Here is a 23,427-nt window from a genome sequence, read left to right on the forward strand (position 1 = left end):
TCAATAAAATATATGAAAGTATTATTGCGTAATAATTTAACGATATATTAAAATTTTAAATAATATATAATTTAATATTTTCTTGATAATTAAGTAATTATGAAGTAAATTTAAATTAAATAAGGATACTTTAAATTTAATTAATAATTATTTTATACAATTGTCAAATAACTTTGTATCCTTGCATCAGCATAAATCGTACGAAAAACAATTATTGACAAGTGACAAATGACAATGCCGTTTGTTTGATATCCAGAAATCATAGGTCTACTGAATAAGTTTTTTGTAGTTTTCAAGTATCTGGAGCTAAAGTTAAGCGTATTATGGCTATCCCAGACTATAAATTAAGCGCTGTCCTATGCGGCCACTCCATGGATGTGCGTTGCGTAGCTAAAACAAAAGAGTATTGTATATTATCAGCATCTCGTGATAGAACCGCAAAGCTATGGCATCCGGAAGGGTGAGCCTTTTTCTTTTGTTACACATTTAAATGAGTGAGAAGAAATTGTATATATTTTTCATAATTGAAAGTATTAAATTCTCCACAGGGTGAAAGATTTCGTAAACGTAGTAACTTACAAGGGACATAACAATTTCGTGTCGTGCGTTTGTTGGCTACCGCCGTGTGAAGCGTTTCCAGAGGGCCTGGTGATAACTGGAAGTAATGACAATACAATTCTCGGTTATAATCTGCAAGACGCAGCCGTGCAAATTAATTTAAAAGGTCACGAAAATGCAGTATGTAGTGTTATACCAGGAAGAGATTCTGGTATACTTTTGAGGTATTTACCAATGTATTATATATTTTTACTGTTATTACTGTATGCATATGATAATTCTTCCAATGTCATATTTTAACAAGTTCATAATGTTATATTGTAGTTATTTTTTACAATCTTGTGTGTTCAATATTTAATCAGAAATTCTTATTAGAATAATTAGTAAAAAAACTTATTTCACAGTTCCAGTTGGGATAGTACGGGCAGGGTATGGAATATAAACTCGCCACAGATGACTCCCATCATATTGAAAGGACATCAAGCCGCTGTGTGGGCATTTGTAGAACTCGCTAATTGTACTTATGCGACGGCATCTGCGGATAAAACTATCAAATTGTGGAGAAAGGATGGTGGAGTGATAGCTACACTTACTGGTAATTTAAATAAACAGTTTTATTGTTATTTATTTCTAACTGAGATCATATATTTGATTGCAATGTAGCAACAAATTTTCTATAAGTAGTTAATATTATATAAGTTAAGAAGTAACGATTTTTTGTTGTTTTTATTCCTATTGTGTACAAATGTGCCTATTTATATTGTTTTCTTTTTATAGTTCTTAAAACATTGTTAAGCTATATTCCTTATAATTGCAAACTTTTGTCATTTGTATTTGAACACAGAGGACTGATCTTTTATATGGCCACAAAAATATCAGACATATGAAACAGAAAATTGGACAATTTTAAGTTGAATGGATCGCTAAATGTACATGAATATGTAGAGAATCTAATTTGATTCATATATTTAAACTTGTTTTCCAATTTTCCAGGACACACAGACTGTGTGAGAGGTTTAGCTGTAGCGAGTAATGAAACATTTATCAGTTGTGCAAATGATGCTTCCATTAAACTATGGACTAATAAGGGTGAATGTCTCAATACATATTATGGACATACTAATTATATTTACAGGTATGAAGCAATTATAATGAATTTTATTTATGACTTGCCATAATTATATAATACCATTATATAATAATTTTTTTGGTGTAGTTTGCTTTTCATTGTTTTCTTTGTAACAAATTTAGTTTAGAAATCAGAAAATTCACTACTATAAACTGATTTATTTTTTTTAAATAATGACTATTACAAGAATTATCCAGTGTCTAATAATTTTGTATTTTCTTACAAATTTGTAAGTTTGTGTTTCAATTTTTTTTTAATTTACAGTATAAGCATAAACCCGGCTGTTGAGCACGGTTTCGCTAGCTGCGGTGAAGATGGTAGCGTTCGTCTCTGGGCGGCAGGGGACTGTGTCAGGGAACTGAGACTGCCCGTACAGTCTGTGTGGAGCGTCACTTGTCTGGACAATGGGGATATTGTTACAGGTAATGGTAGTATGGAATATAAGTATAAACCCGGCTGTAGAGCACGGTTTTGCTAGCTGCGGTGAAGATGGTAGCGTTCGTCTCTGGGCGGCAGGGGACTGTGTCAGGGAACTGAGACTGCCCGTGCAGTCTGTGTGGAGCGTCACTTGTCTGGACAATGGGGATATTGTTACAGGTAATGGTAGTATGGAATATGAGTATAAAAAAAAGACGGGTTGCACTCCGGGAGTGCCGGCAGAAGTGAAAAATTGATTATTAACGTTCAGCATGTTTGATATTTTGGAATGGTATCCGTCTTACGCTTTTGCGATCAGGTCACGTGTCCTGACGCGAGTTTAAGATTTTATACCCATTACAGAAAAAGTGCTCAACGCCGCTAAAGAAGTTTTCACTTCAATAAGTTTTTGGTGCAAAATTGGGAAAGAAGTTTAAGATATGTCTTCTTTCCCAATTTTTTAAGCGACTTTCTGTATTTCAACAACACTTCAAAAGCATGTTCAACACAGATTTTGAAAAATATTATATCTCCAAATTCTGTCTAATGTAAATATGGCGCTTACTGCACTTTTATTAATCAATTTAATTAAATTTATCATCTATATATTTGATTTCAGGTTCAAGTGACGGTTTAGTGCGTGTTTTTACAAAAGACCCGGCGCGATACGCAGATGAGGTAACTTTGAAGCAGTTTGAACAAGATGTCGAAAAAATGACTCTGGCATCTCAACAGGAATTCGGCGGATTTAAACTTTCTGAGTGAGTTGTTTTTGTTAAAATTATATTAAAATGAGATGCGTAAAACAAATCCTCCAAAATTTGTATTTATTAACTATTAGTCAAAATAAGTATTCTGTAAAAACTATTGCATGAGATGAGAATTTAAAAAAAGCAAAGAAGAAATCCATCATGAGGCGGGATTTGAACCCGCGTCTTTTTGCCATATCGGTCAATTAGGGAAAGCTGGCATGTTCACAGTACTCACACTTATGCAATTTCACTTACAGTATGTTCAAAAATAAATGCGACTCTAGTTTCATTTTAGACTTTAATTGTAAAATGGGTGCGTTGTAGATATATTTATTGTATATGCAAATATAATTACTTCTGAAAGCTCTCATAATTTACCTGTAAAATTATAATTTAAAAGTAAATCAATTGATGAAGTTAATTATTTATTCTAATAATAATCAATTGGATAAAAGTATTAATAATCATTCAATTATCAAATAATAATTAAATTCCTGACTTTGGTCGAGTAAAGATATCTAAGAAATATTATATTTGTAGGAAGTACGTAATACCTACCAATACGCGCTAACAAATATGTGTTACATGTTTATTGTATAATTTTCACACTATTGGTTTTAAACTCAAACTCAAACATTTATACAATTAGACTTCTTCTAGAAGCACTTTTGAATCGTCATAACAGTTTAACAGTTTTAACATTTACCACCAATTCAGAAAGCAGTATCTATAGAGAAGAAGAAGAATCTATTTAATCATAATCGTAATCTTCTACTTCACTGTAACTTTCATCGCTCGAAGAATTCGATGTTTCGTTGTCGGAATCTCTTAATGTTATTATAAATGAGTCAGTGTAATTATCTACTTTTGGTTCTAATTGAATATATTTTTCCTCATGTTCTCGCGTCTTTCTCCAAACGTCACTAAACATATCCAGACTAATAGCATTTGCTTCCTTTCTAAATAATTCTTCCACAGTTTTCAAGTTAAAGTTCACATTTTGTGATGCTACTTTCCCTTTAATTATGCCCCATAGTAACTCTATTGGGTTGAGTTCTGGATGGTATGGTGGAAGGCGCAATACACTATGTCCATGATCTTTGAGGATTGCATCAAGTAGGTAAAAATTGTGTATAGTTTGGCTTATTTTTTTTAATAACGTGATAACTCTGATTATTAATTAGTAGTTAATTTGATTTTTGAAAAAAAAATGCCGATTTTAGTCAAAATTTATATTTTTCTAACAAGATCCTTATCATCCAAATTTCCACCTTGGTGAGAAAAATTGACATTTCTAATGAAAATGAACAAAAAATTAAATGATTTCATTAAATACTGTAAAATAGTCTATAATTCTTCCATTTACTGTATCACAAAATTCTTCATAGATTTTTAGATATTCGTACTACACCAATTACATCACCCTGTATTTATAAACAATTGCAAAATATGACACATACATAGGCCGGGAGATACTGACACAAAATTTCGGGTCATTTGTAACAGAATGGCGGTTCTACAGAGGTCTTATTACGCAATGACTAAAAGAAAAATGATGGTCAGAACTCAGAACGCTGGTACCGGCGGACTAGTCGCGTGGGCGTTAGTCGAACTCGTCGGATAAATAGCGAAAGTCAAACGATTTGTAACACAAAAATTTTAAAATTCACCGATAGCCCATAAAAAAGATGTAGGCGGTAGTGTCATGCCATACTTTTCCGGTGTAACTTACAGCCCCCCATACCGACGCGATGCGTTGATTAAAAAAAAAACAATTCAAACATTTGTACCAGGCTAACTTTTGCACAGGTAATCATCATCGTGCAGACATTTACGAAAATTGCCATGCCATACTTTTCGGACGATTCCAAATGGCCACCATACCGCCGAAAATCTGCAAAAAAAAATTTTTTTTCGCCAAACAATTTGTACCAGTATTGCATTTGGATTTTTGGAGAGTATTTGATAAAATGTGACCATTATTATATTTGCCATACTTCTAGTAGGGGGAAAAAGTGCTGCCATACTTGAAAATTAATTTATTCGTCACGTTTCAAAAATACGACTGTACAATACGTAAAATAATTTTTTACAGTATGGGATCATTATATTCTGTTTGTTTGTATATATATGAATTGGCGATTTGTACCAGTACGGCATTTTTGGAAAGTATATGATGCAACGTGACCATTATTATATTTGCCATACTTTTAATAGAGGGAAAAATTAGTGCCATACTGCTACAAATCGTTCAAACTACGAATAAAATCTTACAATAAGAAAAAAATCTTATACACATTCGCCACCTCCCACAGGTATGGCATTATCACACTTCTATTTATAATCATTCAGGAGTTGTTGAAAAAAAAATGTAGGGTGGTACAAATCGTTTGGCGAGAAAAAAAAATTCAAAAATTTGCAGATTTTCCGCGGTATGGCGACCATTTGGAATCGTCCGAAAAGTATGGCATGGCGATTTTAGTAAATGGCTGCACGACGATGGTTACCTGTGCAAAAGTGAGCCCGGTACAAATGGTTGAATTGTTTTTTTTAAATCAACGCATTCACGTCGGTATGGCGGACTGTAAGTCATATCGTAACTGTATGGCATGACACTACCGCCTACATCTTTTTTAAGGGCTATCGGTAAATTCTAAAATTTTTGTGTTACAAATCGTTGGACTTTCGCTATTTATCCGACGAGTGTGACTAACGCCCACGCGACTAGTCCGCCGGTATCAGCGTTCTGACCATCATTTTTCTTTTTGTCATTGCGTACTAAGACCCCTCTAGACCGCCATCCTGTTACAAATGACCCGAAATTTTGAGTCAGTATCTCCCGGCCTAACATGTGCTATGTGTAAATGTGTTGACGTTCCAGCTCTTCTTAATATACCTGTACCGGGGCATAGAATATCCTCTCGGTTTGTAGCACGGTATAGACAATTATTGAAGAATAAACTTAGATAAGTTATTTTATCAGTGGAATCCACGCGCTTTTTGCCTATAATCTCAAAGACACAAACCCAAAAGCTTTACACAACTAACATTATAACTAAATATTTTCACAGACTACCCGGTCCAGAAGTACTCCTAGAGCCGGGTAAATCAGACGGACAGACGAAACTCGTCCGTCGCGGTACAAACGTGAAATGTTACTCGTGGAGCGTTAGCGCAAACACGTGGAACGAGATCGGTGACGTCATGGGTGCTAAACCGGCGAGTGAAGGGAAGACTATGTATCAAGGACAGGTATAAAACATTTTTTATTGAATTTTTAAAGTATTTATTATAATGTGGCCCACCTAATTCTACCCTTTCCAAAGCTCATTTTTCTATATCCAAATAGGTTAAATAAACAAAATTTTATTTGTTTTATAGAAAGTGAAAAGTCGTATAAATATGATTTGATCATTAATTTCTTTCTTTAATCTATTTCATAAATATTACTGTAATTCCAATCAAAAATTATCAATTAAATAACCATAATAAACTCTTAATATTACAGGAATACGACTTTGTGTTTAGCGTGGATATAAAAGATGGCGCCCCACCACTGAAATTGCCATTCAATAAGACTGAAGACCCGTGGGTGGCGGCGCAAGCGTTTATACACAAGTGAGATTTTAATTACCAAATACATTAATTAGTTCTAAGCGGTTCGATTCCACATTCTTCATTCGAACCGCAAGGGACTGGAACGCGCTTCCTGAATCTGTGTTCCCCGACGAATACAATATGGGGGTCTTCAAGAGAAGAGTGAACCGGTACCTACTACCTACTAGGGAAGCGCGTACCATCTTAGACCGCATCTTAGCTTTCCATCAGGCGAGATTGTGGTCAAGCGCTTCCCTAGCTTAAGTAAAAAAAAAATTAGTATTTAAATAATTTCACTGCATATCATTTTTCCCCTTAAATTAATGACAATAATTTACTTGTATATTGCTGTGTACAGACATAAGAATGACAAAAAAAGGTGTGATATATATATATTTTGTTCCTTTTTTTGACTTGCCATTAGTTATAAATGTAAATTATCAACTTCATAATATTTTTCGTTTTTCAGAAATGACTTACCCCAAGTGTACTTAGAACAAGTAGCTAACTTTATAATCACAAATGCGAAGCTGGATTCGTTGCCTACTCCAAGTAATGGGTAAGTTGTACAAATATACTTTTTTCGACTAAACTAGACATATTACTTTTCATCAATCCTATAATTTTCCAGTTACTATCTAAAATAAATCCGGCTCGAAGGACCAAAATCAATAAAATGTGAATTGAAGCTTATTCAAGAAAAAATATTTTGTTGAGAATTAATATAAATTCGAAAAGAATACATACATACATACCAGTGGCGTGCCTAGGGTATAAGGACTGGGCAAGCCCAAATTTTTCAAAGTGTTTGATGGGTACCCTTTTCATGAATAAGATACCTACCTAGGTATACTGTGTAATTATATTCGTTATAAAACTTATAAAAAAACGTGAACATATTACATACCGAATCAAATCTTTTAAATTTTCACGCGCGCCCTCAAACAGTTGAGTCAAACGTTTATCATTAAAATCGATAAATTATATTAAACTGTATGACATTATATTATTAATAAAATTGTACAGATCATTTATATTCTAATTCAAAACGCCAATCTTTCTGAAGGAAAGATTTTATAACATCGGAATTATAGAAAGTAGATGTTTGTTTTAGTATTCAATTAAGTACCTAACAGCTACTTTTCTATGGCAATTATTGATACCTAATACAGAAAGGCGTTCTTGGCCAAATAAATACTAATACGTATTTCTTAATAATTAATACGTACCTATGAATACGATTTAACGATGAGAAAGCACGCTCCGTGGAAGAACTACTACCTATTTACTAGCAGGAATCGTAACTAACAAAATATGTGCAAGATTCAACAGCTGGGGAAAGGCTTCCTCTAAGTAATTCTCATTCATGAAATCGTTCGTAAACATTACAATTAAAATTTCGTTTATGTGACTTACTAGTTTCGGTAATGCACAAATCGGGAGTTGGTTTTGATGAAGAAATTAATTGTTTTTCAGTAAAGTTTAATGATTTTACCTTTCCCCCGCTGAGCACAAAGCAAACCACCACAATTTACAACACAATCTGCTGTCGCGACACTTATTTTACCACAAAATTCGAAAAACTTAACCTAAAATATTACACCGGTATAATCACCCGCTCAAACAAACTATAATTTAACAATAATATTCACGACGTTCGTTCGCGCAATCGTAACTATCTTCACACTGTTAAAGCCGGGCCTTTTTTTCCTTAGAAATTGCTATAGAGTTCTATATCTAGGTATGTATCTACTCCGACGAAATTTCATACGTTAGAAGAGATGAGCGCAAAGCCCGGTAAAAGCCCACGCGTGCAAGCGAGACACCGCACTGTTTATAATCCATCGAATTTAGGTTGTAACGTCCAAATAAAAGGTACGACCTTATTCCGATAGCAAGAAGGATGAAATTAAAAAGTTTACTCGAATTCGTCATTGTTTTATGCTAGGCGTATTATACAATATACATATTATATTATATTGTAGGTGAGTTTTCATTGAATTCGGAGCAGATTATGAATTGCTCATTGCGCGCGAATATTCAAACGTGAATATAGGTATTTTCCTGTCTCGTAGCGAATTTCTAAGGCTAGCCGGGCTTTTCGGCTTGTATGAACGTACCGCCACTGATACATACATTTATTAAAAAGAAACTATTTTGTAAAGAATATCTTGTACCATTATTTAAACAAACTAATTGATTTATTATTTATAACTCTCTAAAATTATTAAATAATCATGTTCTAAATTTTAAATATCTATAATGTTTTATGGCGTGTGTACTTAATTATTCTGTTTCGACAACGCGTGTGCGTGCCGTGCCGGGCTTTAGCGTTCGAATAGCCTACTTATACTATTTTTAACTATCCACAGTTTCGCAGACCCGTTCACGGGCGAGTCCCGCTACGTGCCGGGCTCCGGCGGGCCCGCCCCGGTCCCGCACGGGGCCGACCCGTTCACCGGCGCATCTGCGTACACCACGGCAAGCGTGCCGCCGGCCGACAGGCTGCTGCCGCACGACTCGTACATACGGTGAGTCAACTCTCACCGGACATTTTTAGACCGTTTTTGACGTGATAACGTTTTTAAAATCGTTTTAGTCGGGTGACATGTTCAGAAACTTGTGTCACACCAAAACCTCACGAGCGCGATCGCAGGTATAACGAGAGAGAGACGGACCGATCTCCCGTCTCATCTCGAGCGCTGCCACCAATAAGACGTTATCACGTAAACATCTCGATCGTAAACCTACTTTACAAACAACCAATTTTTTTGGAACAACTTCATTTTTTAGAATGGTCGATCACAAATCAAGAGTAAAGTTCCCTCGAAGCTTGCTATCTTAGTTCCCAAAAAAAATGTATAAAGAAGATACATACCGGGTTTTTGACGTGACAACGTCTTATAATTCGATAGAGCCAGCTGCGCGCACGAAAAAACATGACTCGTGCGGCGTTACCTCGCTCTGAGGCGTTCCATGTAAGGCTTGAAGTGCAAGCGAGAGCGCGAAACGAGCGACAAAGAAGCACAATCGGACGTTGTCACGTTCAACTATCGTCAGTAAACTTTACAGACAACCAATTTTTTTGATCGTTTTTGGAACAACTTCATTTTTGAAGTGAAACTTCTTTATCGGGGTTGGAAAAAAATTTAGTGTAACATATTTTCGTTACGCGTGACATTTTTCCGTTACGCGCCATCTTTTTCTTATCCCACGCGTGATTCGACGTATTTCTGTAAAGTTGCATGAATGAATGAATGAATGAAAAATACTTTATTGTACACCAGATATGATACATTTTATAAACTTAACAATAAATTAATCAATGTACAGTAGGCGGCCTTATCGCTGGCAGCGATCTCTACCAGGCAACCCAAAAAAGTCGAGGAAAATAGTTAACTTAATCATGGTGGTGCATAATAAATAAAAGTGCATGAATCAGAATAATATTTATATACTATAACTACATAGTAAATACATACATATATACCTGTATTATAAATATTATATACTTACACAGATAATATAATGTATATAATATATAATATATATATAAGGACACATACATATATATATACATACATAAATATACATACATACATATAAGCATATACAATAAACAAGAGGGTTAACAATTGGCCTGCGACAGTTTACTATAATAGTTTTTAACTTTATTTTTGAAAATAAAAATCGATTCAGCACGTCTTATTTCTTCGGGTAACGAATTCCAGAGGTTAATGACGGAGACAGTGAAGGAGGAGTGAAAGAAATTAGAACGGTGGGAAGGAATACTTAAGGTTAAAAGGTTAGAGGAACGGAGAGTTAAGGAATGTTCGTTGAGAAACTTGAAATTTTCTTTAAGATAGGAGGGGGTCTTAGGATCGAATAAGATACCGTATAATAAATGCAGCATATGAGTATACCGGCGAAAACGTATAGGAAGCCATTCAAGTTTTTTGCGGAAATTGGATACGTGATCGTATTTGCGGAGACCAAATACGAATCGGATGCACAGATTTTGAAGGCGCTCTAGAGAATCGAGTTGTTTCTCGGTTAAATCGGGATAACAGGAGTCGGCGTAATCAAGGATGGGGAAGAGTAAGGACTCTGCAAGGGAAATCCTAGTTGGTATGGGCAGGAAATTGCGCAGCCTGCGTATTGAGCCTGCAGCGCCAAACAACTTTTTGCGAACAACTTCGAGGTGAACCTTCCAAGTCATATTTGCGTCAAAGTGAATGCCAAGGTTCTTAACAGAGTCACTGAAAGGTATTGACGTTCCATCCAAAGTTAAATTATTCGGAATAGTGTTCCAGTCAATCTTAGCAGTCAATTTAGAGCTCCCTATGATAATACATTGCGTTTTTGCCGGGTTTACTAAGAGACCGAAGTTTTTAGACCACTGGTTGATATGTTCTAAATCATTATTAACCTGCTCAATAGCTTCAGGAAGTTGAGAAAGTGAAACGTGCGTATAAATCTGCAAATCGTCTGCGTACATATGGTAGGGAGAAGATAAATTGTCTGAGATAGAATTGATGAAGATGGAAAAAAGGATTGGAGACAACACGCTACCTTGAGGAACGCCAACAGTGATATTACACCATGATGACAGGTGATCATCGATTTTGATCCTCTGTCGACGTCCTTGGAGATAGCTCCGAAACCATTCAATTACTTCTGGAGATATGTTAAGAGAACAAAGCAAACTCAACAATATGTCGTGGTCGACGGTATTAAATGCGTTACTGAAATCTAACAGTGTGAGTAGAGTGAGTTGCTTGTTATCCATTGCGTAACGAATGTCATCAGTAATTTTAATAAGAGCAGAGGTCGTGCCATGACCGGGACGGAATCCGGATTGGAAAGGATTAAACAGGTTATGTTTATTTAAAAATAAACATAACTGTTGTTGGACAAGTCGTTCAAGGGTTTTAGAAAGAAAGGGTAGGACACAGATGGGACGAAAATCGGAGAATATGGATGGATTGACTTTTTTTGGTAGAGGAATGCATATATAGTATGTAAATTAATTTTTGAAAAATAAGGTCATAAAAAAGTTTCACTTCTTACGTGTGTACACTAGTACACGCACACATTTTTTTTTAATGGTCGATCACAAATTAAGAGTAACATTCCCTCGATGCTTGCTATCTTAGTTCCCAAAAAAAATGTATAAAGAAGATACCGGGTTTTTAATAAATAATTTTCCGCCATAACCTTAAATGCCAATCTTTCTGCCAATAAGGGAATCTTATTAACCATTAATAAAGAGCTTCGCAGTTTCAAATCGCAAATGTATCCCAATCTTATTTAATTTTTTTGACTAAATTATTCAATCCAAAAGTGTAATCCTATAATTACTAATAATAAGATAAAATTCTCAATCACACGTTTTCGTAATATGAACAATACATTATTTCAACATATTTGATAACAACTTAGTAATCATCTAGTTTTTTTATACAAATATAATAAAAAAAATAAAAACATTGCTTAGTTGCTTGAGATTCCGCAAGCCAAACTAGAGGGCGCTATCACGCGTTGAATCACGCTATTGAAATGTTTAGTTACTTCTGTATAAGGACTAAGGCCATTTCCATAAAACGGGTTCGTTAGTTCGGAGAATCATGTATAATAATAATAATAAATAAACGGTTGTTTGTGTCAGCGTTCTGTCCGCTCTTAAATAAATATCGTTTTGTCTATCGATTGGTTGGAAAAAGTTTCAATAAAAAATAATAATAGAAAAATCACCAAAAAAAGCTCAAATCAAGGCTTTACTCTGTGAAGCGTGAAGCGAGAATATTGCCTAATCAAAAATTAATTATAATTAAGAAAGCCTTGGCTGAAATTCATTGGATTCATAGAAACAATTGGATATCGAACGCCTTACGTTATGTATAAGGCCAATCCCAGCACTTCTGGTTCTTCAGAAATTCCCGCAAATAAGCCAGAAGATTCCCGTGTCATAACCCGATTTGATGCATACATATTTCTGGATCAAGAGAGTAAAAAAATAAATGGTTGCTATGGAAAACCGTTTGACCTATCCAAATCGGAACGTAATATTCTTGTGAAATGTCTTCTTGCAAATATATTAAAGGCACCACTTTCAGAAGCACAAGAGAAAAGTCTGGACACTGCTATATGCCGATTTATTACCAAGACTACGACGAGATATAATGACAGTAAAAGAATTATGGTACAATTTCGGAAAAAGAATAAAGACTGGTTAAATAAGCCTTTTAAAAATGACCTTCCTAAAGATATAATTTCGAAACCGAATGTTGTGAACGTTCCTTCGCTAGTTTTGGACGAGAGCCAACAGCAAAACTAATTAAATAATTCAAGTTATTAAATCCTAAGACAATATTTAACACAACTTTCAAATTAAAAACTGTACATTAAAACTGACTGACGCAAACGTGTAGCAAAGAAATTCTCTTGGACTTCTGCATACAACAGAACAGAAAGGAGTAATAATTATTTATTCTTAGAGACAAAGAGTACTTATGTCGAGCAGAAATGGAAATTCTTCAATAATCGCAGCAGGCACATCAAAAGGCAATTTATATTAAAACTAGTAACTATGTATATCTTTGGTAAAACTATTTATAATTTTACATTTGGTATCATAGATGATCATCATGGAATATCATCTATATTGAAACAACGATTAATTTAGAAACTAAAAATGGTATGGCCCTCTTGATGTATTCATAGGGTTTTTAGGCTCCTTATTCCAATTTGGGCAAGGACGTATCTTAAGACGTTAGAAATATATTAAAAAATTTAAATATTGTTTACTTTTAGGTTCGATCAAGCAAATTTAAAAGCGATACACGAAAAATTAAAGGAATTCAACAGCAAAGTGGGCGATGGACTGAGCGCGTTTACAGATGCGCAACTAGAAGATATTGTTAAATTAGGTGAATTGGTAAGAAAACTATACATTTAATATCTACAATCTATACAGTATATCTATCTATATATCTATACTTTAATAAAGGAACTTAATGATGACATGATTAAAAACATAATTGTTTTAGATTAAATTCACCGATTTTTATATTTTAAACATTCAATTTAAAACCTTTCTTGCGTGTAATACGACCTAACTAAATTATATTGTATTTCAATGATTAAAACATGAAAACAATAATTGAAATATGTTTTATTAATTTTATTTTAGAATACAACTTTTAATCCCGAGACTGTTACTGCCTTGAAAAAAATGCTGGAGTGGCCAAAAGGTAACTTAAATTAACTATCCTTTTATTTAATTAATAAAAAGTATGCAATTAAATATAACTTCAACTTACTTTTTCAGAAATATTATTCCCCGTTTTGGACGTAACGAGACTAGCAGTAAGGAACAAAGACATCAATGGGCTAATATTCGACACTTCATATGGACCGACGTTTGTTCAATACTTACTCACTTTATTATCTCCAGGTAATAAATTTGTTTTAATTATTTTATTAATATCATAGGACAGTAATCGAGATTTTTCGCTATTGGTTTTAATCTTTTTTTTTTTTTCATAAACTTATAATATGCGTGCATAGTCTAAAGTTTTATTTTTATTCATTGTTTGACCATTTCATCTTTCTTTTTCTGTTTAACTTAGCAGATAACAGCTTATTAAGCTTCTTAATAACAAAAAGATTCATTCATTAATCATAATTTTTTACGGTAAATTTTTTTGTCAATATGTATAACTAAATCACTACAAACAAAATATTATTTATTATAATTTCCAATTTCAGATAACATACCAGCGAACCAAATGCTCTCCATGCGTGTGCTAGTCAACGCATTCAGTGACCTACCCGGCGAGATGCTCGTACTAGCCGCGTGTGAAAGTGTCGTGCACGCTATCATCTGTCTCCCTCAGATGAATAATAACGCGCAGGTGAGCGAGCGGGATGGGTATATGGTGTATTTAAAAGATGGTGATTTTTTTTCGTTGAAACAAAATATATGTGTTGATTCCTAAAAACATTTAAAGTGGATATTTTGTTTGCTTATAAACTCAAAACTGAAAGTTTGATTCATGTAAGCTTTATCAAGTACATACTTATTCATAAAAAGTCATTTTTTTAAAACTACCACACTACACTACATTCGAAAGGTCGTCTTAAAATAAGCGCACAATGACTATTTGAAGAAATCGATTCTTATTATTTCCGTTGAGATTGAATTGAATGCCAATTTAAGAAAATTTTATATTCATATAAAACATAACATTTTCTACACAGTATAAAAATACTTAATTTATTTTGATTACAATATTGTTACAGATAGCTGCATCGTCTCTTGTACTAAACCTATCGGTCGCGTTGGCCCAACAGTCTGATACAGTGGAGTTAGCGGATTGCATCATACACTTGTTGAATAGGATCACCGATAAAGAAGCTTTCTTTAGGTAAATATAAATATATTGTTTCTGTTGAGATTTTTAAGCTATTGCATAGCCTTGAGCGCGGGGACCGAATCCAGAAATTCCGTAACGAAAAACCTCACGCTCCCCACTCCGACGGGCGCGGAGGTGTGGCTTGAAGGCATAGCATGCAATAGCTTTACCGCGGCAGTCCCCGAGTGCCACACGTCTTTTTTTTTAATGTTCAAGTTATCATAATAGCTGATATCGTCACATTTAGGTAGTGAAAATTCTCCGACTCTTTAAATCCCGTATTGTTTACGAAAACTTTTTTGGAAAATTAAATATTAAAATAAGAAAAATACTTTGTGAAATGTTATGTATCTACATATTTATATAATAATTCCATGAAAATAAATGTAAAAAATGTATGATTATACCCCTACTGTATGTGAATCAAAAACTGAATTAATTAATTTTTTGTTTTACAGAGGGTTAGTGGCGCTCGGCACGTTGCTAGCTGAATCTCCAAACAAAGTGATGATTCAAACGAAAATCGTCTCAAACCCGCAACTCCACAACAGACTGAAGGCAGAGAGTTCCACTGTCGACCCTAATTTTAAGAAAATCAACACTTGCGCACTACAAATACTGAGAATGTTATGAAAAAACGTATAATTCTAACTCCTGATTTTCCTGATATATGCCGTTAGATGATTATTGAAAGACTTAAGTGCCCAAGCTCTTCAGATGCCACAAATATCATGAACACATTCAAAATAATGTTAATCCAGTCTTGTTTTAATTTAAATGCAATAAAGTAAACGATATCTAATTTACATTGACGAACGATAAACAACTCAATCACGCTCAAAAATGTCCGAAGCCAAACTCTGCCTACGCGTGTATTGGGTAGAGTTTTCTAATGAGCGGTACAATGGACTTTGAACATTACTGCCATGAAATAAGGTATTAAAATGTTGTATACAAAGCCTCTCGGACATTTTTTACTTTCTTTGGTGCGTTGATTGTGAGTCTAGTTAATTATAATTATACTAAAATTAAAGTACGCTCATATTTTACTGTAATTCATTTCAAAACGCCAATACGTAGTTTATAGGTATCTGTGTCTTCTTTTTATATTAACGATGGCATTCTCTTATTTATTTGTTAGAAAAATTTTCGGCTTTGAAAATGTATAAATTAGTGTGTGGTTCTCAAAAAATGTTTTTTATTTTGGTTTGTTATCGTAGTAGATGTTTTTTTTTATTATTATTAAATAAATTTAAGGAATAAGACTTTATAATTCATTCATTTCGGCGAATTAAATTTGCTATATTACTATATCACATACATACCAGGTAATCCTGGTTTAAAGTTTTGTGAAATTTTATTCAGTCAATGGATAAATTTGTCATCTTTTTGGCTGTTAAAAATATAAGTAGGCATTTTTGATAATTCAAAAGTTCTATTGTATAGCAATATCGCTATTCGCTATTTTCAAGATTTTACTTAATAGGCGTTAGCAAGCTATAGGTCTACCAGAATCTGATGGCATATTTATATTTAAGAAATAAAAGATTTTTATGTGGCAACTTATTTGACAACTATCAAATTGGATGTCAAATTATTTGTCTTTTTTGCAGTTGATGAATAATTTTTAAGATTTTGTCTAAAAAATCTTCGAAAATGTTGAAAAAGCCGCTGCGATCACAAGCAAGAGGTGTTGTTTATAATGTGTATAGAAAAACATTCGATGAAGAAGGGTCAAACACATCACAATTTTCAATTTTGAAGATTTTATTGGTAAATTGGACTTACACGTTTTGATACTATAAATTAAAAAATATTATATGTAGGTAACTATAATATTGTTTGTTGATTAGAATATAATTTTATGAAAACTTATTACAGGAGTTTCCAATACGGCTATTCGACAAGTCCAAGCTGTCCAAGTCAATTTTATAATGTGTGTCTGTTAATACTTACGAAAATAAACATAATTTTATTTAATTTTTATTTTATTTTATAAAAAATTATAAGCAGTTTTGATCTACATTATCATTATATCGATATTTTCACATGGCATACTGGTAATGAATATACAAATATAGGTATGTGTAAATAATAATGTATTACCTGTATAAAAGTAATTTGTATAATTGTATATTATACATGTACTTAAGTATGTACCTACATAATATTAAGTGGATATCTCATTATTAAGTACAGTATTGTCCACTTATGTAATGTGAGTAATGATATTGAGGACAAAATAAAAAATAAGCAGTATCAAGATCGTTCAGTCCATTTTCCCTAGGGTTGCACACTCAAAATTTTGATTTCCCTAATTGCCATCAGATTCTGGTTTACCTATAGTAAGCCATATCCGTAAACATATATTCTACCTGAAAATAACTATGTAAATAAATTGATAGCTAAAAATGGGCACTGAATGATAGAAACAAGGTTTTACGGCGTTTGGAAACTATAGCTGTCAAGTTCTAACTCTTTTTGTTTTAACTGTGTCATTATTAGTACTTTTGCTAGTTTGCAATTTGAATACTCTTATTGCAATTTTAATTGTAATTCCTCAGCAATATATTTTAAACAGTTATTAATGTGATAAACAGGAATATACCTCCATGATAAACCTTATCGTAATGTGGCTTAATCTTAATTGGGATGTAATAAAAATGCAATATTGAACAATGGTTTAATAAATGAATTTTATACATATTTATTTTATTGTATCATTTATCACAATGTACTGAGTGACAATAAAATTCAACCTTATCCTAAGCGAGTATGATACAAAATTAAAAAAATATCTTTGATTAATTCGATACACATATTTACAATAAACATTTCATACATTGAATTAGTAAAAAATAGTGGATGACTTGATTCAATACATTGAAGCAGCATACATAATGAGTGCATGTGTTAACTAAATATATATCACCACTTGCAGATCCTTATTTTCAACCAAAATAACATTAAAAAAACAAAGCTCTAACAAGCGAGTACAATCTTGTTAAAGTGAAACTTCTTTATCGGGGTTGGACAAAAATTTAGTGTTACATTTTTGCGTTACGCTGTACGCGTGACATTTTTGCGTTACGACGTACGCGTGACATTTTTGCGTAACGCCATACTCGTGACATTTTTAAGGTCATAAAGAAGTTTCACTTCTTACGTGTGTACTCTAGTACACGCATACATTTTTTATTTTTTCTTCTTCAACTCTTCGAAACGTCTATTCAGATCTTCAAAGTCGATTTCGTCGGGTGCGTTTGGTTCATTGGACGTGTTAGAGTTGGAACTATTCGGCACTGAGGGTAGAATGATATCTGAAGGAACTGAGGGTAGTTCTGGAAGTTCCGGGAAGTAGTTATTATTGGTTGGTGGTTTGGTTCTTGGTTGTGGTTGAGGCGCAGATGCGTTACTCGGACTCGGTAAGTTCGGTGGCTGGAAAAATATATTACAATTGTACATAAAAATGTAAAACTTCATATTTGTGGTATTTATTAAGTATTTTGGTGGTGTAATTAGTATGAGTGTGTGGAGCTGTCACGGAAACAGTAGCATGTATTAGAACAAAGCAAAAATCATGTTAATAATCACTCGAAATCTGTTATAATAAGGAGCAGAAAAGAAACTGAGTGATGAAGGATATTATGATGATTTGAATTTTTTTTTTCTTATGTATTTTTATAAACGCCTTTTGTTCTCAGTGGTGTATAATGTTCAAAAAATAAGGCATAATATTATAAGACTATGATAGTGACTTGAATCTACTATTTAACTACACTTTACAGCATCTAATTTATAACTACAAGCTCTAAATGAAAAACTCGCAAATAAAAGTTTAATGAAAAAAAACTTTAAATATTAAATGCATATATAGATGTTTGGTAGTCTATAAGGAGGCATTTTCATGTATCTTTAGTTAATAAGATTTTTTTGTTTTATATATCTCTGTCTTTGTCTCTGTATGTTTTCCAATAAAGAAAATAGTATTTTAGTAGTATGTTTTCATTATTACCAAAGAGTGATCAATGCTGTCATAAGCAGGTGGTAGGTTGCACATTTCATCCTGTGGAAGGAAAATTTTAGGTCAACTTAAAAATTGATAAATCCATGCTTTGAAGTTTAATGTATGTTGGATCTCAAATTTAAAAAAAAACTTGTGTTAATTGAGGCATTGGAAAAACAGAATAAACTTTATTTCAAGTTAGGTCAATTTATGTGTATAAGAGTGTACTGTTTTTTGTGTAATCATAGCATTTCTAGGGACACAAAATGTTTCTCAAATGAGTCTTATGGTTCCAGACTACATAACTAACAACTTTAAACCTATACAATAATCTACAAAGAGTAAAAAGCAGTCGCAAACTAATTAATTATACAACATTAATTTAAACTAAAAACAAAAAATCATTCTAAATAGCAAAACTAACACAGATCATTAGCAAAATTAAATAAACAAAAACATTTACCTGCAAGAAACTGTTATTCAGAGTCTTAGAATCAACACCTGGTGGTACATTATAGCTCATAGGCTTGCTTTGACCACCGTAATTGGGTGTCGCTATAAAACCACCAGCCTTGCCACCAGATGGTATCTGAAATTAATTACTACAATAAAAACTTGAACAAGTTCTGTTATGTCAAATTTATAGAATCAGACTTATTTGGGAGATTTACGAATTTATCTATACTAATATTATAAAGCTGAAGAGTTGTTTGTTTGTTTGAACGCGCTAATCTTAGAAACTACTGGTCCGATTTGAAAAATTCTTTCGGTGTTAGAAAGCCCATTTTTCGAGGAAGGCTATAGGCTATATATCATCATGCTAAGATGGACAGGAGCGGAGCACTGCAGGAAAAACCGCGGGGCACAGCTAGTGTAATATACAAGTAATTTGAAAACATTCAACGAAAAAAACCCTTATAACAGTAGCCAAAAGAGGTTTTATAGGATATCATTAGGAATAGATAATAGAGGTTTTATAATTATCATTAAGAGAATAGTCATTTTCCAAATAACGAGTAATCATAATTGGATGATTTCTATTGAGTTTTCTAGAAACATCATACACATATTAAGACACACATTGGCTAAGGATCAATATTTTTAAATAATTAACTAAAAGCTCCAGTCATACTTACCGATGGATAGCTAAAAGGTGTAACAGAAGGTTGTGGTAAATTGGGCATTTGCGTCATTTGGGGCATTTGTGGCTGCGGTGGGTAGCCAATAAAGCCAGGTGGGTTTGGTGGCCCATTTATATCTATTAACAATGCATCGCGAGCTGAAACCAAACATTAAAACATTTGAATAATAACTTTTCTTGTTTTTATTGACCCATTTTTATGGAAAATTGCACAAGATGTTCATATGTCATAAATATGTGTTTCATCCAGTTTTATCAGAATCACTTTAGAACATAAATTATTATTAGTTTATTGACCATGTAGACACTTTGTTAAATACCTTCTTCCTCCCTCATAACTTGCTCATCAGGGACATATTCCACATTATAATTCTTGGCAATCTCAATGAGATACCTCTCAATAAGTATTTTTGGAGGACTTTGTACTGATAGCTTGTGACGCAGCTTCTCACTAATGGTGTTGACACTTTCATTGCGACAAGCTTCCGCATAAACCTTTCCATACTTGGCTGTCAGTAAATCTGATATCACTTTGAGTTCCTGTTCAAACATATTATCTTTATCATTGTGTTGTTTACAATTACATATATATACTTACAAGTGTGTACATTCATAGTTTATTTAGATTAAGTTAAGAATTTATCAAAAACATGATATTTGCAAATAGCCATATTGTCTTTTCCAGGCCATTCTAAACAAACATCATATAACGCTAAAAACAATCAAATTACCTGTACATCAGTATGCATGCGGGGGGCAACCCATATGAGGCTAGATATAGCCTCCGCCAACCCCTCATCTAAATCCTTCATCTGTGTAACTAATCCGAACCGTGCCAATACTAGATCACAGTACATTTCCACTATTTCCATGGCTTCCACCATGTAATCCTCTCTGTAAATTGCGAAACAATTTATTTGTAAAAAACAATTTTAAAAATTTCAATAAACTATGAAACATAACGATAACTAACCGGATAATATGCTCCACTCGAATCTTGGCCCGTTCAGTTTTTCCTGAAGCTATGTATTCAGCAATTTCCTTTCGGGCCTTTTGAGCCAATTCTGTTTTCTTTTTCTCCAGAAGTTTCAGGCGATTCACAGACAGCCGAAGATGTGTCTTCAACTTTGTGTAGTTTGGATTTGTTGAAAACATCTTGTTTAAGACGAAATTAGTTTATGTAAATAATTTAACTTAGAAATGAGGACTGATTAATACGATTGTATTGTTTGTTGTAATAATTTATGAATCACCACTTGACCACTATATAACTGTCAACTGTGACTTGCTTGACACTTGAGTTTGACAGTTCACACGGGTGTATTCCGTTAGAGCGTTTTCACATTATCCGATCCGATATCGGATATCGGACGCCGATACCCCATATCCGATATCGGATACAATTTGCCCTTTCACATTGTCCGATAAAATCGTTCCGATATCATCATGAGTGTTGCCAGAAATTTTTAGAGAAAACTAAACTAAATTGCCAGTTGATAAAAAAAAGGTATAATTAAAAAAAAACAAATGTTTGTACATGTACATTAAAAATAACTACGATAAAGAAAAACAACTTCAAAAGAGAAAAGTAAAATGTAAAAAAAGATTTATATCACAAAAAAATGTTGTGTGGTTTTATGAAACCACGGTAAAAGTGAAACTGTTCGAACGGTTCCGAACACTGCTTTGTGTAGCGCATGTCGCGTGACGGTCGGCTGCCGAGTAGGTATACCTACTCGGCAGCCGCGATACACGCGACATGCGCTACACAGACCAAAAAGTTTGAGACAATGTAATAAAAGTTTCACTTTAATTACTGCATATTATTTAGATGTGCTATTTACTAAATCGTTTTGATATCGGTCATTTGTATAGTATATGTTAACACATTATAAATTAAATAAATTTATATCAATACCTACTACAACCTAGTATTAGTTAATAGTTTTAGTAATACCATGTCTGGTTCACTACATACAAAAGACGATTAATGCCATCCGTCTACCAATAGATGCCGCTAAGTGTATCATTTTAACCAGCAAAAAATAAAATTAGATTTAATTGCAATTTCATTGCTTTTTATAATTTTTTACATACTTTTGTAAATGGAACCTACCTATTTAATTTAATTTTCACTCGATTTTAACTAATTTTACAGAAAAGTTTATATTCAAAACAACGCCATCTCATGAAACTACTATAAACAAGTTATTCTCCTCCGATTTGGCGATGCTAAACGAATACTAGATGGCACTAAGACGTTTTTACGTTACTTTTCACGTTTTTAACACAGACTAATAATAATATCACAGACCACAGACTAATAATAATATATGTACTACGTTTTTAATACATAACCTCATTGCCTTTGCAGTACCTATAAAAAATATTGTAAATGGGTTAAAGCCGTTATTAATTATTACTAACTGCGTTCCTGTAGCGGCTTATATTAGGTAGGTACCTAGTGTATTGATCGTTTTCATACGAAAAATGAATTGTCGGAAAACTTGCGAGATTGTGTGAATATTTGATTGCAAGATCTCATTACAAAATAATATACATAATACAACCTATACTTAAACCGTAGTAAGTATATTATTTCTAGTCACATTTAATTATAAGTATATAAATTATAAATAAATAACAATATTACACAAATCGACCTAGTCCCACAGTAATCTCAATTAAGGCTTATGTTGTGGGTACTAGACGACGATAAATATAATTTAATATTTTATAAATACATATATAGATAACACCCAGACCCAAAAACAAATAATCAAGTTCATCACACAAATATTTGCCCTGACCGGGGATCGAACCCGCGACCGTCAACACAGTAGGCAGTTACTTTACCTCTGCGCCAACCGCGTCGTTAAGAATATCAAGAAATCATCATAATGATAATAAATCGAAACTAAAGTTAAATACCTACCTACGTCATCTTGTTTTATTTTCTAAATAATCCTATCAGATTACCTTTATATGAAGTATGAACCAAAAAGTTTTGAGATTTAAACCGTAGAAAAGGTTTTGAATGATCCTTTGCGTTTTTTTTCTTTATGCGCCTAAAATTAAATATTTCGACATCGATTCCCATAAGAATGAAGTATTTTCCCGTTATAAAAAGTAGCCTATGTTCATCAGGTAGGTATAATTTTTGCTTCGAATGGTGAAATAATTTTTCAAATCAATCCAGTAGTTTCGGATCCTATTCAATACAAACAAACAAACAATCAAATCATTTCTGTTTTGTAGATAAATACGAAAGTTACTCCGTCATAGTAGGACAAAATAGAAAATAGTGGGACCACGAGAAAATAGGTATTCCCGCACGCGTCTGAACCGATTTTGACGGAAATTTCGATATACATACACGGTACATACCTACGTTGAAAAAGGACATCTCA

General features: G+C 33.3%; 2 protein-coding genes and 1 long non-coding RNA gene across 4 annotated transcripts; 2 read left to right on the top strand and 1 right to left on the bottom strand.

Annotated features, from left to right (window-relative positions):
* Window positions 1-228: 228 nt before the first annotated feature.
* Plap (phospholipase A2 activator protein) lies at window positions 229-16,365 on the top strand. Of its 2 annotated transcripts, none has more exons than XM_089700562.1 (16): window positions 229-460; window positions 549-782; window positions 963-1,153; window positions 1,552-1,693; window positions 1,952-2,109; window positions 2,724-2,865; window positions 5,928-6,108; window positions 6,365-6,474; window positions 6,923-7,012; window positions 8,826-8,984; window positions 13,267-13,390; window positions 13,646-13,706; window positions 13,784-13,909; window positions 14,224-14,369; window positions 14,758-14,882; window positions 15,329-16,365. In XM_089700562.1, the coding sequence occupies exons 1-16, from the start codon at window positions 324-326 to the stop codon at window positions 15,501-15,503; spliced, it is 2,301 nt and encodes a 766-aa protein (XP_089556688.1). In that variant the 5' UTR covers window positions 229-323; the 3' UTR covers window positions 15,504-16,365. The 2 variants fall into 2 exon arrangements, with proteins under 2 accessions (XP_089556688.1, XP_089556687.1); XM_089700561.1 differs by lacking the exon at window positions 1,952-2,109 and adding an exon at window positions 2,127-2,284.
* A 10-nt stretch (window positions 16,366-16,375) lies between these two features.
* Window positions 16,376-16,850, top strand: LOC149484417 (uncharacterized). The gene is made up of 2 exons (XR_016316267.1): window positions 16,376-16,643; window positions 16,752-16,850. It is a non-coding gene; the product is annotated as an uncharacterized LOC149484417 (long non-coding RNA).
* A 689-nt stretch (window positions 16,851-17,539) lies between these two features.
* Ist1 (increased sodium tolerance 1-like protein) lies at window positions 17,540-21,280 on the bottom strand. Its single transcript, XM_089700582.1, has 7 exons — window positions 20,991-21,280; window positions 20,749-20,911; window positions 20,338-20,557; window positions 20,013-20,155; window positions 19,340-19,465; window positions 18,886-18,936; window positions 17,540-18,308 (listed from the first exon to the last, which is right to left on the bottom strand). Exons 1-7 carry the CDS (start codon window positions 21,170-21,172, stop codon window positions 18,066-18,068), a joined length of 1,128 nt encoding a protein of 375 aa, XP_089556708.1. The 5' UTR covers window positions 21,173-21,280; the 3' UTR covers window positions 17,540-18,065.
* Between the last annotated feature and the right edge of the window lie 2,147 nt (window positions 21,281-23,427).

The sequence above is a fragment of the Colias philodice genome, chromosome 11 (assembly GCF_061535455.1).
Source record: "Colias philodice isolate Cphi_HAF_F1 chromosome 11, ilColPhil1 Martin Lab GWU primary, whole genome shotgun sequence".
Lineage (NCBI taxonomy): Eukaryota > Metazoa > Arthropoda > Insecta > Lepidoptera > Pieridae > Colias > Colias philodice.

Bases quoted from the DNA above. Each gene is read 5' to 3' on its own strand.
- Ist1 (XM_089700582.1), bottom strand. From the start codon at position 21,172: ATGTTTTCAACAAATCCAAACTACACAAAGTTGAAGACACATCTTCGG. The intron at 20,558-20,748 runs GTAATTTGATTG...ATGTTTGAACAG, and splicing joins GCATGCATACTGATGTACAG to GAACTCAAAGTGATATCAGA. The intron at 18,309-18,885 runs GTAATAATGAAA...ATATTTTTCCAG, and splicing joins ACAGCATTGATCACTCTTTG to CCACCGAACTTACCGAGTCC.
- Plap (XM_089700562.1), top strand. From the start codon at position 324: ATGGCTATCCCAGACTATAAATTAAGCGCTGTCCTATGCGGCCACTCC. The intron at 6,109-6,364 runs GTATAAAACATT...TTAATATTACAG, and splicing joins AGACTATGTATCAAGGACAG to GAATACGACTTTGTGTTTAG. The intron at 7,013-8,825 runs GTAAGTTGTACA...AACTATCCACAG, and splicing joins TTGCCTACTCCAAGTAATGG to TTTCGCAGACCCGTTCACGG.